Raw genomic sequence first — 15,400 nt, 5'->3', positions numbered from 1 at the left:
CACAGCTGGACAAAGAGAGTGCATCCTGGAACCCCAGTCTATTTGATTGGCTGCCAAGATGCACACCAGTACATGCTTCCTATGGGTGGTGGAGACCAGAGAGGATCTCACTGGTCACAAATTCAAGCTCTCAAGACAGAACAAGACAAAAGAAAAAAAAAAAACTTATGGTATTATTTCCACATATAGAATACACAAGACTTCATACCTCACAAATTCCATGTTGCTATGTGTCTTGTATTTTAATTACACAAGTATCACCTCATTACTAATAGCTTTGCTTAATACAAATATTAATAAACAGATAAGTATATGATTTGAAATTAGTAACAATTTAGTTTCTTCCCTACACTGTTTTATCATGTCCCTTAGCTTAGGACATGACATGAGATTGTTCAATAATTCATGTAATAGTGTCCTTTATGCTTTTGTTTCTAGCGTAAAAACAAATGAGGCTTTCTGTTCCCATACTAATATTGAGCCATACTTGCATTTATTAATCTGAATTGTGATGGAGTAGATTTCTGTAGTATTATCCTGAAATCAGTGCAATTTATAGGTATTATGATACTTAAAGCCACAATCATAAATGATATTGTCCTATAGAATAAATTTTTACACATAAATGGAAGTATATTGCACACAAAATTATAAGACAAAATACTAGTATTATAAAATGTAATAACAAGGGGCAAAACCAAAGTGATATTGATCTAAATTATTTGAAGAACCTAGTTAACTAACTTTACTAGTATAGCATGGTGGTTAAAAGCACTACCTTTGTTACCAGCCCAGCTGGGTTCAAGGCCTCCCTGGCTCTCTAATCAGGGTGTGAATTTTTACAAATGACTTAACTGTTCTGCTTATTTTCTGTTCCTTTTAATAATGAAAGTGATAGGAGATTTTGCAAATCTACTTCATATATTTTTTAAGAATAGAGAAGTTACCTCATGTCCAGATTCCAGAACAGTGATACATACATTGTAAGTGCTTTCAAGGTTATGCATTCAACTCTGGAAAACTCTTAATTAAAAGAAAAAGTAAGTACATATTTATAAGCAGGAACTGGTCGTAACTAGAGATTATTGGATTTCATTAGGCATGATCCATGTAGCCCACATCTCATATTCCCATGCAGAAATCTCTGGCTGTGAAGACAAGTGTCAATCACTGAGAACTCAGAATAACCTCAGGAATTTGGCAATATGGATGATCTTCTTATCACATACTATATTTGGAATCCTGGGGAATTTCTCTCTTCTTTACCATTATATCACCCTCACTTCACTGGGTGCAGGTCAAGGTCCACAAATTTGATTCTCAAGCACCCGATTGTAGCCAACACCGTGGTCATTCTCTCTAAAGGAGTCCCACAGACAATGGCAGCATTTGAGTTGAAACATTTCCTCAAAGACATTGGATGCAAACTGGTTTTCTATGCCCACAGAGTGGGCAGGGGTATGTCCATTGGCAGTACCTGCCTTTTGAGTATCTTCCAAGCTGTCATCATCAGCCCCAGGAACTCCAAGTGGGCAGAGCTTAAAGCAAAAGCCCCCAGGTAAGTGGAAATCACCAATACCTTCTCCTGGATCTTGCGCAAGCTGGTAAATATCATTTTTCCTATGTATGTGATGAGAAAATGGAGCAAAACATGAAAAGGATTTGGGATACTGTTCTGGGATAAATAATTAAAACAATCACATGATCACTATATGCAGCATTGTCATCATTCCCTGCTGTCTCTGAGTTTGGGATCCATACTCCGGGATAGCGGCTCCATTGTTGGCTCCATCCTGTACAGGCACAAGCAGAGGGTACAACACATTCATAGAACCAAGATTTCCTCCAGATCCTCCCCTGAGTCCAGAGCTACCCAAAGTATGTCTGTCCTGGTGAGTGCCTGTGTCTTGTTACCCCATCTCCTGTGTCTTTCAAGTTTGTTTGGCTCTGTTTAATGACCTCAGTGAGTTGATGGTGACCATCTCTGCACTAATTGCTGCCTGTTTTCCAATGTTACCTCCTTGCTTTTCATGAGTTGAGACTCTAGTGTATCCTGGTTTTGCATTGCCTGGATAAGGAATACAAAAACCGTCTGTCTGATCAGATAAGTGCACATGTATGCATGATGATCAGTTGCATACTCATTCATCTCCCACAAACTCATGAGTACATTTATGAAACTTCACATTATAGGAGAGTGGAGCTACCCACACACATACATTAGTATAAATGTGTATATATGTACATTGATATATAATAAGTATATATTCTGTCAGATTAATTTTGTTTTCCATCAGACAATAATATAGGATAATTGCACATTGAGAAATATTAAAATAATTCTTTTTCTAACAATTACAAACTGCTTTTATCTTAAATTCTTTTTTAGCTAATATTTATCTCACTGTGATAGTTGACTAATTAAAATTGCAAGCAATGCGTTATTCATTTTTCTACTACACTCCTTAACTTTTAGTTCTATCTATTAATAAATATCCAATTGTATATAGTGGAACAATATTTGGTTTTTACAGAAGCAAAATTATATTATATTTAATATAATAATCCATATTTTTAGGATTTATTTTACACATATAGTTGGATGCTACTAACACGTTTTACTTTCTTAATCTATTTTTACATATCCTGTGTTACATTTATTCTTTTTTATTGGCAATTGTATATTCAGTATATTTTAGTTTTTAACCTAGAAATTACAAGATACTTTTAAATACTAATCAGAGTGTAAAGTTATCTAATATATTTAACCACCACCTGAGAAATAAAAGGACATTTTAATACTAACATATTTGCATTTTCCCATATTTTTAAAATTTCTTATTTAATGACAGTAAGTCTTTTATCTCAAACTCAGGATTCTCATGCCTTCTGTCAGCATCCATGAAACTGACAGGGTTACTTGTTGGATTGCAAATAGGATAAGTTCAAAACTCTTCACACTTTTTGACAGTTTGGATAAGTAGGATGATAGATATGAAAGAGATGATTTTCCAGAAGAGAAAAAGACAAGGACCCTTCATAGGGCTGGTTAGCAGATATGAGAAAATCTCCTGAAAGCAACAGCAATCTTCCTTGCACAAGAACTGGGCTAAGTTGCAGTAAGTTCCCTCCACTGCCCTCCGTGTTCATGAGGCTGGTGTGTGAGAGGTAGGATTGAAACACAGTCTGTATGTGCTTTGTTTGTTTTTCATTTAGCTCCTAGCAAGAGGTAAGGCCAAGAAGTCCCCCAAATTGACATAGAACTTTGAAAATATTATCAGTTCATGTGCCTGAGCTGTAAGCAGCCAATGGGCTACTAAAAACTAAAAGAATTATGTCTTTTAGTGCCTTGCTTACTAGAAAGGATTCTCTCTCTACCTGTGTAAACCCTGACCCCCTCTCTGATTCAGCAGCTTTAGAGAAAAAGCTGGATATGCTTGAGAGTGTTGAGGAGACAGGGAACTCAAACTTGTAGAGTTCTTTTGGATCCAGGAGCCCAAGTCACCATCCTATGTGGTCCCCTGGGGTGAGGGTATGCTAAATACAAGAGTGAGTGAAAGCCCTAAGGACTGTGGGATAAAGTCAAATAAATGGTGTGGAGAGAAAGAAACTGTTGATCCTGTGTACTCTCAGATGCTCAGAAGTACAAGAGGAGGAAGGCAGCAAAGACCCTGGAGTGAAGAGTTAAGAGAAAAACCTCCTCACCTGCCTGGTTTCCCCCACTCCCATCCAACAGTATCAGTTGTTTTGCATTTGCCATGCTCCTGCCCCAGGGATAGCATAAGATTGCTGCAACTCCTGACTCAAACAAGACTTCAACTCCTTGGTTGGTGTTCGTGTAGAAAAATAAAAGCATATAAACTAAATAAATGTAGCCAGTATTATTTGGGCAGAATTCAGAGCAAGGTTAAAAAGCTAACATGACATGAGTGGGGAACTTTGGGCTAATTCATCCTCTTGTTGTTTATACATCAGAATCTGCAGTTGGAATTGATGTGGGATATGCTTGTGCTTTCCCATCCCATAGAGGTGGAGGAGATTATCCCCAAAAGTTAAGGGGCAGGTAGAGAAGTTTTAGGGAGACAAACTTGGCAGTAAGTTGCCACCTGTGTATACATCAGACTACATCCTGAATGCCTATATCTCTGATATCTTATTTTACATATAGAGATATAGCTGTGTTTGTTGTCAAGTCAGAAGCTTCAGTCCCAAGAGCTCTGACAAAGATGTTATCAATTCCTGCCAGTGATTGTGGCAAAGATATCATGAAAGTCTCAGTTCTATTTTCATTGGAAAGTTAAAGTTCATTGGAACTATGTGATCAAATTTATATAGTCCAATTTCTACAGAAGTCAGGAAAAATTGTGACTGATGGCTTTGTAATTTGGAACCTTTGGCAAAGGGAAGGCACCTCCAACTAAGAGTGGCCCTTGGGGTTTTGACTACATGGCCTTCTTGACAGTGACACTAGGTACTCTGCTTTAGGAATTCAGCTATTATATTGCTACTTAACTTTTATCAGAACTAATACCTGAACAATAGAGGGTATTTCATCTCCCCAGCCTGAAATTTCCATTTTAAAGTAGGTCATCTTGAACTACATCACTAACAAGTTATGAAGGAGGTCAAAATCATTGCTTGATAAATAGAATTTGTACATTCAAAACAGAAATACAGAATTGCCCCTTCAAAATATAGGAAAAGTTGAGAGCTCTCTTTGGGGGAAATTCTATTCCCCATTCAGTCACAAGAAGCAGTTTTGAGAAAATCTTTCATTACCACCCTACCTGATAACATAGTGACTTGTACTTTTGGGGTGGTCATAAAGACCTGCAAGTGTTCTAGGAAACATCACCAGTGGAGGAAGGTATTCAAGTCAGCCTCGATTCTCTGGTCAATATTCCTATGGATGACATAATTCTGCTAGACTTTTTCCTTACGGGCCACATTAGATTCTGTACAATCACAACTCATCCTGCTACAACTGGATAATGACTCAGGATAAGTCAAAGAGAAGTAAGAAGCAGAGAAGTAAGAAGAAAACCGAATGGTGTTCTAAGACACACCTTAATGGTCTATGGGATTTGTTCATCTAGTTGAGTCTGGGACTCTTATGATCATTTTAGAGATCAATACTGTAGGTTGGTCCAATACTGCTGCTTCATAGCCTCTAGGCAGTAATCTTAAATGCTGCAATAGACAAATTGACAAGATTTTGTCTCAGCCTCTGTTGTTACATTAATCAGAGAGATCAACAGAGTGAAGTATACATAGGAAAATTTGCAAGAAGCCATGATAAAATTAATGGAGACATTTTGACGGGAACAGATTATGTATGTAAATTAAAAGTAAATCCTACACCAAATGGATTGAGTATGTAATTAAACATTTTTTTCCCTGTCAAAAAAAAAGTAAATCCACACAAGTTACTGTAGGGAAGCAGAATTTGCTACCCCAAAATGTCTCTCTTTGGCTTGATTTTTTTTTTTTTGGCAAGGAAGATTAGCCCTGAGCTAACATCTGCCGCCAATCCTCCTCTTTTTGCTGAAGAAGATTGGTCCTGAGATAACATCTGTGCCCATCTTCCTCTGTTTTATGTGGGACACCTACCACAGCATGGCTTGATAAGCGGTGCATATGTTTGCACCCAGGATCTGAACCCACGAACCCCGGGCTGCTGCAGCACAGCATGCAAACTTAACCATTACCCCACTGGGCGGGCCCCTTGATTATTTTTAAGAACAAAAAACTCATGAAGAAACTTTGACCTTCTCACTAACTGTCTAAAAGAATTTAAGATAGAAGGTCTCTTTCAGGAAGGAGCTCATACCATAGATAACTCTAGTATAACAAGAACTAGGTGTGGTGGACAGGGAGGAACCCAGCAAGGCCTGTTTGCTCAAAGTTCTCACCATGTCTCATTGTCTTTGCAAGGCATGGAAAACATTTTTTTTTTTTTTTACCAAACATTTGCTTTTCCATGTCCAGTTGAGTGCCTTCCTACCCTTTAAATTCCAAACCGCTACCCACAACATCTTCCTTCGTCTGTAGCTGATGATGGTATTTAAGGTGGTGGCTTCAGCAATTTTGACAAGTTATTCAGTTTTGCTGGGTTTCTCCTATGTATACAACTTATTAGACTTTGTTTGATTTTCTCCAGTTATTCTGGATCATGTCTGCTTAATTCTTAGATCAGCCAAAATAACCTGGAGATAGAGGAATATTACTTCTTCTCTACAGTTGGTGATGAGAATGAGAGACACTTAACTGGCTTAACACTGCTTGCTCCAGGACTACTGCAGCTAGGAGTTCCTGGACCTGTGAAAACAGCTGGCAGGAAATAAGAGCTCTTACCATGTCAGTCTCCAGGATCTCTGTCTGTAGGGTCCAGTGGAAGTGAGAGTATGGAGGTTTTTCCTTTTCTTTTAGATTAGCAGGAGAATATATTTGTGAAGCTAGTTTCTTGGACTCAGCAACTCTGGAGAATTTGGTAGAGCACTCTTTGGTTGTTATTGATCCTTCTCCTCCCAGAGATGGTCACTTTTTTTTCCTTGTATCTGTCTTTTGTCATAAAGAAGAAAAAGCATAGGCTCTATAAGCCCGTTGTCCGGGCCAGCCATGCACTCTAATAGCAAACTTTGCAATGGGTTAATATGCACATGAGGTAAAAGATGTTGGTCTGAGACAATTTGGAAGCCAAAGTCACAAAATGGTGGGCACGTGTTGAGCATTTAGGAGCCATTAAGCTGCTCACCACCTCAAGAAAACTCCAATGATTGGATAAGTTGGTCACAAAAAGGGGTAGATGGACACTAGGTCAGCCCACGAATCTCAAGGAAATTTCTGTACAATGAGGTACTCTGTCAAACGATACAACAGTCCCAACCCCACAGCACATCCCTCTTAGGTGTTAGTTTGGCTCCAAGAGACCTAAGGCTTAGATAAAGGCATTGCATGTATATAAGAAAAAAAAATCTTAAATGTCCTCTCCACAAATATCAGTAAAAAGATTTAGCAGGTGAACTTAATTCTTTCCAATTGCTAAAACAAATTTTGGATCCAACTTTTCTTTTACAAATTAGTGAGTATTGTATCGTATCTGATTCACAGCAAAAATTTAATGGAAGCTATAAAGGTTCTGTCTGTGTCTGCTCGTGTGTTCATGTCTCTCTCTCTTTCTATCTATCTATCTATCTGTCTATCTATCTATCTATCTATAACTATATATATAGTTATATACATGTCTGTTTTTATATTTAATATCTGTAATAATGCTTAATATAATATTTGTATTAATTAATATTAAATACAAATTATATATATATATATATTCTGTAAATGTGAGATATTTTCTTTACCTCTGGATGGTATAGTCAAAATTAAGAGCTCTATTTAGTCAGCTTAATGTAAGTGCTTGTATAAATTCTTTCTCAATGTAATAGAAGCTAACCCAAAAGTTTTTCAAGTTACCATGATACAAAATAAAATTTGGCAAACAAAAGCTTACTTAAGTTTGTTGGTTTATTTGAAATAGCCATGTCCTCAGAGTTCTCAGCATTGGAGATGATGCAGATGTTCAGTCTGGGTTTCCTAGTCAAATAAGCTCGTGTTACGAATGTTACAAATTTCTTAGCAAAAATAATAACTTACAATGGTAGCTAATTTTGTCTAATGTCTCATGAGGTTTTTGTGAGTAATCTAAAAATACTTGTTGAGAGAAAATCATTTAGATAGATGGAAGTGACATAAGAGTACACAGCTAAACTTTTAGCAATAATTACATTCTATGGCGTGTGTACTTAAAATAGTTGCCAGAATATCTTTGATTACTTTAAACTTTGAAGTTTTGCTAAGTTAAATTAAATCATGGAAAATTCACTGGAGATCTAGATCATTTCCAAATAGCATAAAGTACAGAAACATTAACTGCTAAATAAGAATAATTTTGCCTAATTTTGTCTTCTTATTACAGAGAAACTAAAGATATTTGTCTCTATTGCTAAATATGTTTTGTGATTTATTGAAAGTTTGTACTATGAAATAGCATATATTTCTAGAAATTATGAAAAGTTTATTTATAATTTTTCAAAGCCACAGAATGGTAATGTGAAAGACAATTCATAATTGCTTCATTTTTAGTTTTCACAAAAAATGAAGGCTCCAAAAGATTAAGAATTCTAATTAACATATGTGATTAAAGCTACTAGAATTTAACAAGGGAAATGTCTCTGTATGCAAGGAAAACAAGATGTATGTTTTTGGTAAGTGAAATAAGTCAGACAGAGAACGACTAATACTATAATGATTTCACTCATATGTAGAAGATAAACAAACAAAACATAGATAAGGAGAAAAAATTGGTGGTTACCGGAGGGGAGGGGCTGGGAGTAGGACAAAAGGGATAAGGCGGCACATATGTCTGTTGATGAATGGAAACCACACTTTTAGTGGTGAACATGATGCAGTCAATACACAAGTCAAAATATAATAATGTACACCTGAAATTTACACAATGTTATAAACCAACAATAATTTTTTAAAGAAATTAATTAAAAAATCAATAAATTTTTTTTAAAAAGAAAGTATAAGAAATGGAGATAGTTTTATTTGTTTGTTTTAACAGAGTAAATTTGCCTTAAAGTAAAATTTGTTACAGGAAAGAGAGAAATAATTTTTGCCCTAAGGAAAGGTTGGGAAGGAGAGAAGTCATGGGACAAATTCTGTATGTAAAAAAGAATAATATAGAAGGTTTATGGATGAGGAACCCTGAGAAAAGAGTTTTGTGCATAGTCAAGTTGGCAAAGATAGAAATAAATTTAAGTATATGAGTTTTAATATCAAAAGTAAGCTGGTACAAAATAAGAATTTTTTTATCTGTCTCTTTATTTATTTTTTTTTGGTGTGTGAGGAAGATCAGCCCTGAGCTAACATCCATGCTAATCCTCCTCTTTTTTGCTGAGGAAGACTGGCTCTGAGCTAACACCTATTGCCAATCCTCCTCCTTTTTTCCCCCAAAGCCCCAGTAGATAGTTGTATGTCATAGTTGCACATCCTTCTAGTTGCTGCATGTGTGGTGCGGCCTCAGCATGGCCGGAGAAGCGGTGCATCGGTGCACGCCCGGGATCCGAACCTGGGCCACCAGTAGCGGAGCGTGCGCACTTAACCTCTAAGTCACGGGGCTGCCCCTTCTCTCTCTTTTAAAAGGGTAGTTTTCTTGGACTTTTAATCTGCTCTTGATAAAGTGATTATGAACAGGTTTTCTTTACCTGTGAATAAGTCTACCTGAAAGAGAGAAATTCTGTGTTTCATCAAAACAAATTCTTGTGTTGAAAAAGCTAAGGTCTCTCTATTAAGAGAGCTAAGGTTTTATTTGTTTATTTATTTATTTATTTATTTATTTTAAATTTTTAACTCTCTGTATTTGCCTTTAAGATCTCTTGTTGTCACTTTGGCTAGGTGGATAACTAATCATTGTTTCATATTGACTTATGATTCTTTGATATTTTTGACAAACTTCCTGAAAATCCAAATACTATAGAAAGTCTTCTTGTGACCTGAAAGTAACTTTCAGTATTTCAGCAGGACCCTGGGAATTCTCAAAGAATTTGTTCTCTCTTCCAATAAAGAGGGAGATATTAAAATAATTAAAGTTGTTTGGTATGTTAAATTACATGGGAAGCATTGTCAAATAAGTGATGCTAAACATCCTTTATGGATATCATTCTATGCATATGTTATCAATATAAATGTTCCAGAAGTTTTATTCATTTTTTAGTGTACTTTATGCTATATTGTAATCATTCTAACTACAATCTTAAAATACGTCACATAAATCATCAAATTTCCTTATTAATTGCATTGAAATTGGATCTTTAAACATGCTATTTTAAGTTCTTTGTCATTAACAGTTATTGTTTTACTCTCGTGCTTTTGCAAATACGTTTTATCTTTAGAGAGATCCATGAAAATGACTCTGACAATTTACAATATAGATTTCTGTTAAACTTTCAGATCATAAAACTAAACTGAACAAGAAATTATCAAACTCTAGCAGAGAAATTGATGGCTTCTTAAAACTGCTAAGAAAAGATCAACACCAAGAATTAATTACATAGGATTAAGTGAACTGATGAGGATAATTATAATTTTTGTGACTTTTATGAAATATTGCTGATTTTTTTAAAGTTTTGTTTTTCAGATTTAAGGAAACCTTTTTCTATTTTCTCTTAAGCTAACTATGACTTACAGCAATTGTAAATTTTGCTTTTGTAAGCAGAATTGAAACTTTTATCTTTTTCTACCTACTTGATCCCTCCAGAATTTGGAAACTCTTGATGAGTGATTACTCTAATTTTGAAAGCAATATAGTTGTTTGCATACGTTCAGTAAGAATCTGTTCTCTTTATAACAGGACAGAATTGGAAACATTGATTATATTCCCAAGGCTTTGACTGGGACGTCATATTTGATGGAGACATGAATAGAGTCATATATGACCAAAGAGTTTTAAGGACAAAGTCAACAAACGTTGGCTTTATGAAACAAATAAAACCCCTTGGAAATATCAGCCTGGTACCTTGCTTACAGGATTTCCAGCATCCTTACCAGGTGGGTAAAGAAGGTCACTTCCTGGCAGGTGCAAGAACCTCAGGATATTTTGGTAACCTCAAGAAGAGAGGAATTTGCACAAATCTATAGTTATTGCAGGTAGAGACTGAGGACAAGACCTTGACTTGGCTTTCTTGGCCTTGAGAGGCCTTCAAAATTTCAATCTGAGATCCTTTATGAAAAGTTCCAGTAAAGTAGATTTAAAAGAGACTATATGATCAATCACTATTGTTGCTGTACTTATGTAAATAATTGTGGCATGTTTATTGACACCAGACTTATTTTGAAAACAAATAAGTCTTACTTTTGCTATCGTTATTAAAAAAATTGAGGATGGTTTCAGAGAGAAAAACTATGTTTCAGCAGAAACTGTAATATACATTTATGGATATTAGATTCTAGCCCAGTTAATTGTCTTTGAGATTTTTGTTTTCTACCTGTAAATTGGACTGGATCCTAAATTCTTCTAGTTTTCTCAAATGTCTGACTACAACTCTCCAAACTAATGATTCTCATATTTACCCCACTTTTGACTGGGAATCATTGATGATGAAAGCCGCATTTTTTCCTGAAGTCCTGAAAAAGGAAGGTAAACAACTTGATATAACTTTAAGAGAAATCACCACAATAGCCCATGTTAGGACGATCTTTGTGCCTGTTTTTGTGTAAGCCACTCAGAAAAATTCCTGAACACCCAATTATGTCATCAGGGACATTTCAAACTACAAAAGATACTTTGAGGGCCAGCCCCGTGTCTTGGCGGTTGGGTGCGCGTGCTCCGCTGCTGGCGGCCTGGGTTCGGATCCCGGGAGCGCACCGACGCACTGCTTCTCCAGCCATGCTGGGGCCGTGTCCCACATGCAGCAGCTAGAAGGATGTGCAGCTGTGACATACAGCTGTCTACTGGGGCTTTGGGGGGAAAAATAAAATTATAATAAAAAAATAAATAAAAATAAAAAAATAATTAAAAAAAAAGATACTTTGACCATGATATCTAGAAATCTTGACTGGTTGGATCTTAGGCTCTGAAACTGGTTTATAATTTGATCCAACCATAAACCTTTGTTTTTCTTTGTGTTTTCCATGCCTTTTATTAAATACCTGATTGCATGCATACACGATATAGGCCTAACTTTGGGAGCCCAGCTGCATCAACACTCCTGAAATGAACCTGACTAACCTGACCTATTGTCAGGACTAAGAGACTAGTTCAGTGAGATGCAACAATCTAGCAACTCAGCTTCTGGACTGTGAAACTTCTTGGAGAATTTTGATGGGTGGGGATGTAGAGGAACAGAATTTGCTACTCCAAAATGTAATTCTTTGGCTTGATTATTTTTAAGAACGAAAGACTCCAGAAGAATTTTTGACCTTCTCCTCACTTCCTAAAAGAATTTAAGATGGAAGGCCTGTTTCGAGAAGGAGCTCAACCATAGATAACTATAATATAATATGAACTAGGTGTGGTAGACAGGGAGGAACATAGAAAGGCCCACTTGGTGGTGAGCAAGGAAATCAGTGAGACCCTTGATCTTTGCTGCCATCCATCATGTGTCAGACCTCAGTGTTTCTGGCTGCCTCCACATGAGTCCCTGTCTGCCTCCAGTGATTAAGGAAAAGAAAGAGCCTTCCATGAAAACTGCAATAGTCTCTTTAGAGATGTTAATTATAAACTTTTAATTGTTTTTCAATAATTAACAACCGCAGAAAAGTTTTTCACAAACATTCTCAGTTCCCCTAGCCTGTGATCTCATTGCAACTACAGGTGAAACGATAATTGCAGTTCTGAGGGGACTTGAGGTCACAGAATCACAAACTCATATCTAGTGGTCTGGCTGTCTTCCTCCCTCCCACACAATACTGTCTTGACCATAACACTGAGCCCATTCTTCTAGCAGCTAGAAGGAGTCAGATGAGTATTTTCTATTTCAGTCTAGGTGGCAAGGTCTGCAAGCAAGGAGGGGTATCTGAGTCTGGGTAAGTAAGTCATGATATTGGAAAAAGAGAGCCTTCTGTGTTTGAAACTGGCACAATGCCAAATCCATAAAGGAAGAAAGAATAATACCTGAGACATGAGCTGTGCTAGTAAAGAGAGATGGGTCCTAGACCAATGACTTATGGTTCCTAATGTGATTTATTGTAAACCTTACTGAATGTGATGTTGGTGTTTTATCTAAATGATAACGAAAACTGATTTTTACTGTGCTTAGGGACAGTAGTTCTGAAATATATAAGCTACTCAGCCTACCTTACGGGAATCTTGTACTATATTTTGAGGATTACTAGAGGTGCACCTATATTAACTCCATGATTGCAATAAAGACTAAGATAAATCTTCAGGAATTCTCTAATTCTGGCAGCTGTAGTGATTCTGAATGCAGTTGCTGAAATGGCAATGTTTTCTAACTCTGGGTGTATGAAGTGCTTTGTGGAGACAATAAAGATTTTCCACTGAAAACATCCATGATCTGTTGATTTGGGTGAGACTTTCATCTTCAATTTTGGGAAGCATCATTAAAAGAAAAGGTAACATAGTAATAATTGGTTTTAGATTGCAGCTTCAGGCACAAGTGTATCTACTGATACATTCTCTGATTTAATATTAATATTATATGAGTCCAAAGCTCTACAATTTCAATTAATAAATATACATATAACACACCTTAGAGATTCAATTTTGTATGTGTCTATATGTTAATAACTTTCACAAATCTTGACTTAGTGATAATACTTTTACTTCTCATGTATTAATAGACAAATTAGTTTATGATTTGAAATTAATATTATTTAGTTGCTCCCCTATGACCTTTTATCACATATTGGCATTTCATGCCCCATAGTTTAGGGCAGGAGAGAGTTCAGTGATTCCTGTGACAGGTGTCATTTGGTTCCTGGAATAAAAGAAAATCTGTGTTTCTGTTGCCATCTCAATGCAGAGCCAATGGTGCTTTATTGAAATATAATTTGTCATAATGCAGGTCCCTTTGGAATTATACTACAATCAGTGCATCTATATTTTACTAAGAAATTTAAATCTGCATAATTTTTATTGGCCTATATAATAAATCACAAATGGCAACTTATTACAAGCAATATTATAAAAGAAAATACCACCAGTTTGAAATACAATGACGAGGTATGAACAATCATAAATAGTAAATATACATTAAAATGACAAGGTATGAAAAATAATAATTAATAAATGTATATCAGGATTACTTGAAGAACATGGACAACTAGTCATGCTAGAATAGCATAGTGTATAACCACACTGACTTTTTACCAATTAATCCAGGTGAAGTCCTCACTTTGTACATGAAACAAGTTTGAATTAGGCAAGTCATTAAACTTCATCCGCCTAAGCGCTCCATGTTTTTTGAATGAAAATAACGGTCCTGCCTAATTAATGAAATTTTGAAGAATCCTGGATTTACTATAGTTTGGCCTTTATAGCAATGATTTTTATTTTGTGAGAGCTCTTCAAAGGTGATACATTCACATCTTGGTAACAGGTAAATAAAAGAGAAACAGTAAATAATTATTTCTGAGTGGGAACTAATATAGGTGGAGAATAGTGGATTTCAGTTGACTTGATACATGTAATCCAGCTTCTTGTTCCCATGCAGGAATCTCTTGCTCAGAAGAAGAATATCATCACTGGGAGTGGAAAGAATGGCCTCTGGGGATGTGGCAACAGGAATGATCATTTTATTACAGATGACGGTTGGAATTCTGGGGAATTTCTGTCTTCTTCACCATTATCTCTTCCTTTATTACACAGGATGCAGGTGGAGGAACACAGATTTGATTTTTAAGCACTTGGTTGTAGCTAACATCCTAGTCATTCTCTCTAAAGGAGTCCCCCAGACACTGGCAGTTTTGGGGTTAAAAGATTTCCTTGGTGATATTGGATGTAAACTGGTTTTCTATGTTCACAGAGTGAGCAGGGACGTGTCCATTGGCACCATCTGCCTCTTGAGTGTCTTCCAGGTGATCACAATCAGCCCCAGGAACTCCAAGTGGGCAGAGCTTAAAGTGAAAGCTCCCAAGTACCTGGGCACCTCCACCATCTTCTGCTGGGTCCTGAATATGATGCTAAATATTACAGTTCCTGTGTATATAACTGGAAAATGGAGCAACAAAAATACCACAAAAAAACACAATTATGGATACTGTTATACTCTACATTATGAGAACATCACAGACTCACTCCATGTAGCACTGATATTATTACATGATGGTTTCTGTTTGGGGCTCATGATCTGGTCCAGCGGCTCCATGGTTTTCATCCTGCACAGGCATAAGGAGCAGGTAAAATACATACATACAAACAATCTCTCCCACAGATCGTTGCCTGAGACCAGAGCCACCCAACGCATCCTTGTCCTGCTGAGCACCTTTGTATCTCTGTGCACTCTTTCCTCTATCTTTCACATTTGTTTGGCTGTTTTAAATAATCACCATCTGTGGCTGGTGAAGCTCTCTACATTCATTGCTGCCTGTTTTCCAACTATAAGCCCCTATATTTTCATAAGTCATGACTCCAGAGCATCCAGGCTCTGTTTTGCTTGAATAAATTATACAAAAATTCTCTAGATTTAAATTTAAAGCATAAATCTATAAATGTCATGTATGTTCACAATGGTTAGTTACCCCTCAGAGTGGAAACACATTTCTGAAACAGTCATATTACAATAGAGTGGTAAACAGGACAGACTGAGCTTCTGATGCAAAATAAACAATAAATCGAATGCAATTAAAAGTGAAATATTATATAACTGTCATATTAATA

General features: G+C 36.4%; 1 protein-coding gene across 1 annotated transcript; it reads left to right on the top strand.

The window, feature by feature from the left end:
- The first annotated feature begins 14,280 nt into the window (after positions 1-14,280).
- On the top strand, positions 14,281-15,180 carry LOC131397694 (vomeronasal type-1 receptor 4-like). Its single transcript, XM_058530762.1, has one exon. It carries the CDS (start codon positions 14,281-14,283, stop codon positions 15,178-15,180), a length of 900 nt encoding a protein of 299 aa, XP_058386745.1.
- Positions 15,181-15,400: the final 220 nt, after the last annotated feature.

This window comes from Diceros bicornis, chromosome 34, assembly GCF_020826845.1.
Source record: "Diceros bicornis minor isolate mBicDic1 chromosome 34, mDicBic1.mat.cur, whole genome shotgun sequence".
In the NCBI taxonomy this organism is placed as follows: Eukaryota; Metazoa; Chordata; class Mammalia; order Perissodactyla; family Rhinocerotidae; genus Diceros; species Diceros bicornis.
Note: the sequence above shows the minus strand (reverse complement) of the source record. Positions and strands in the feature narration are given on the sequence as shown.

Coding starts and splice junctions, on each gene's coding strand:
- LOC131397694 (XM_058530762.1), top strand. CDS start 14,281: ATGGCCTCTGGGGATGTGGCAACAGGAATGATCATTTTATTACAGATG.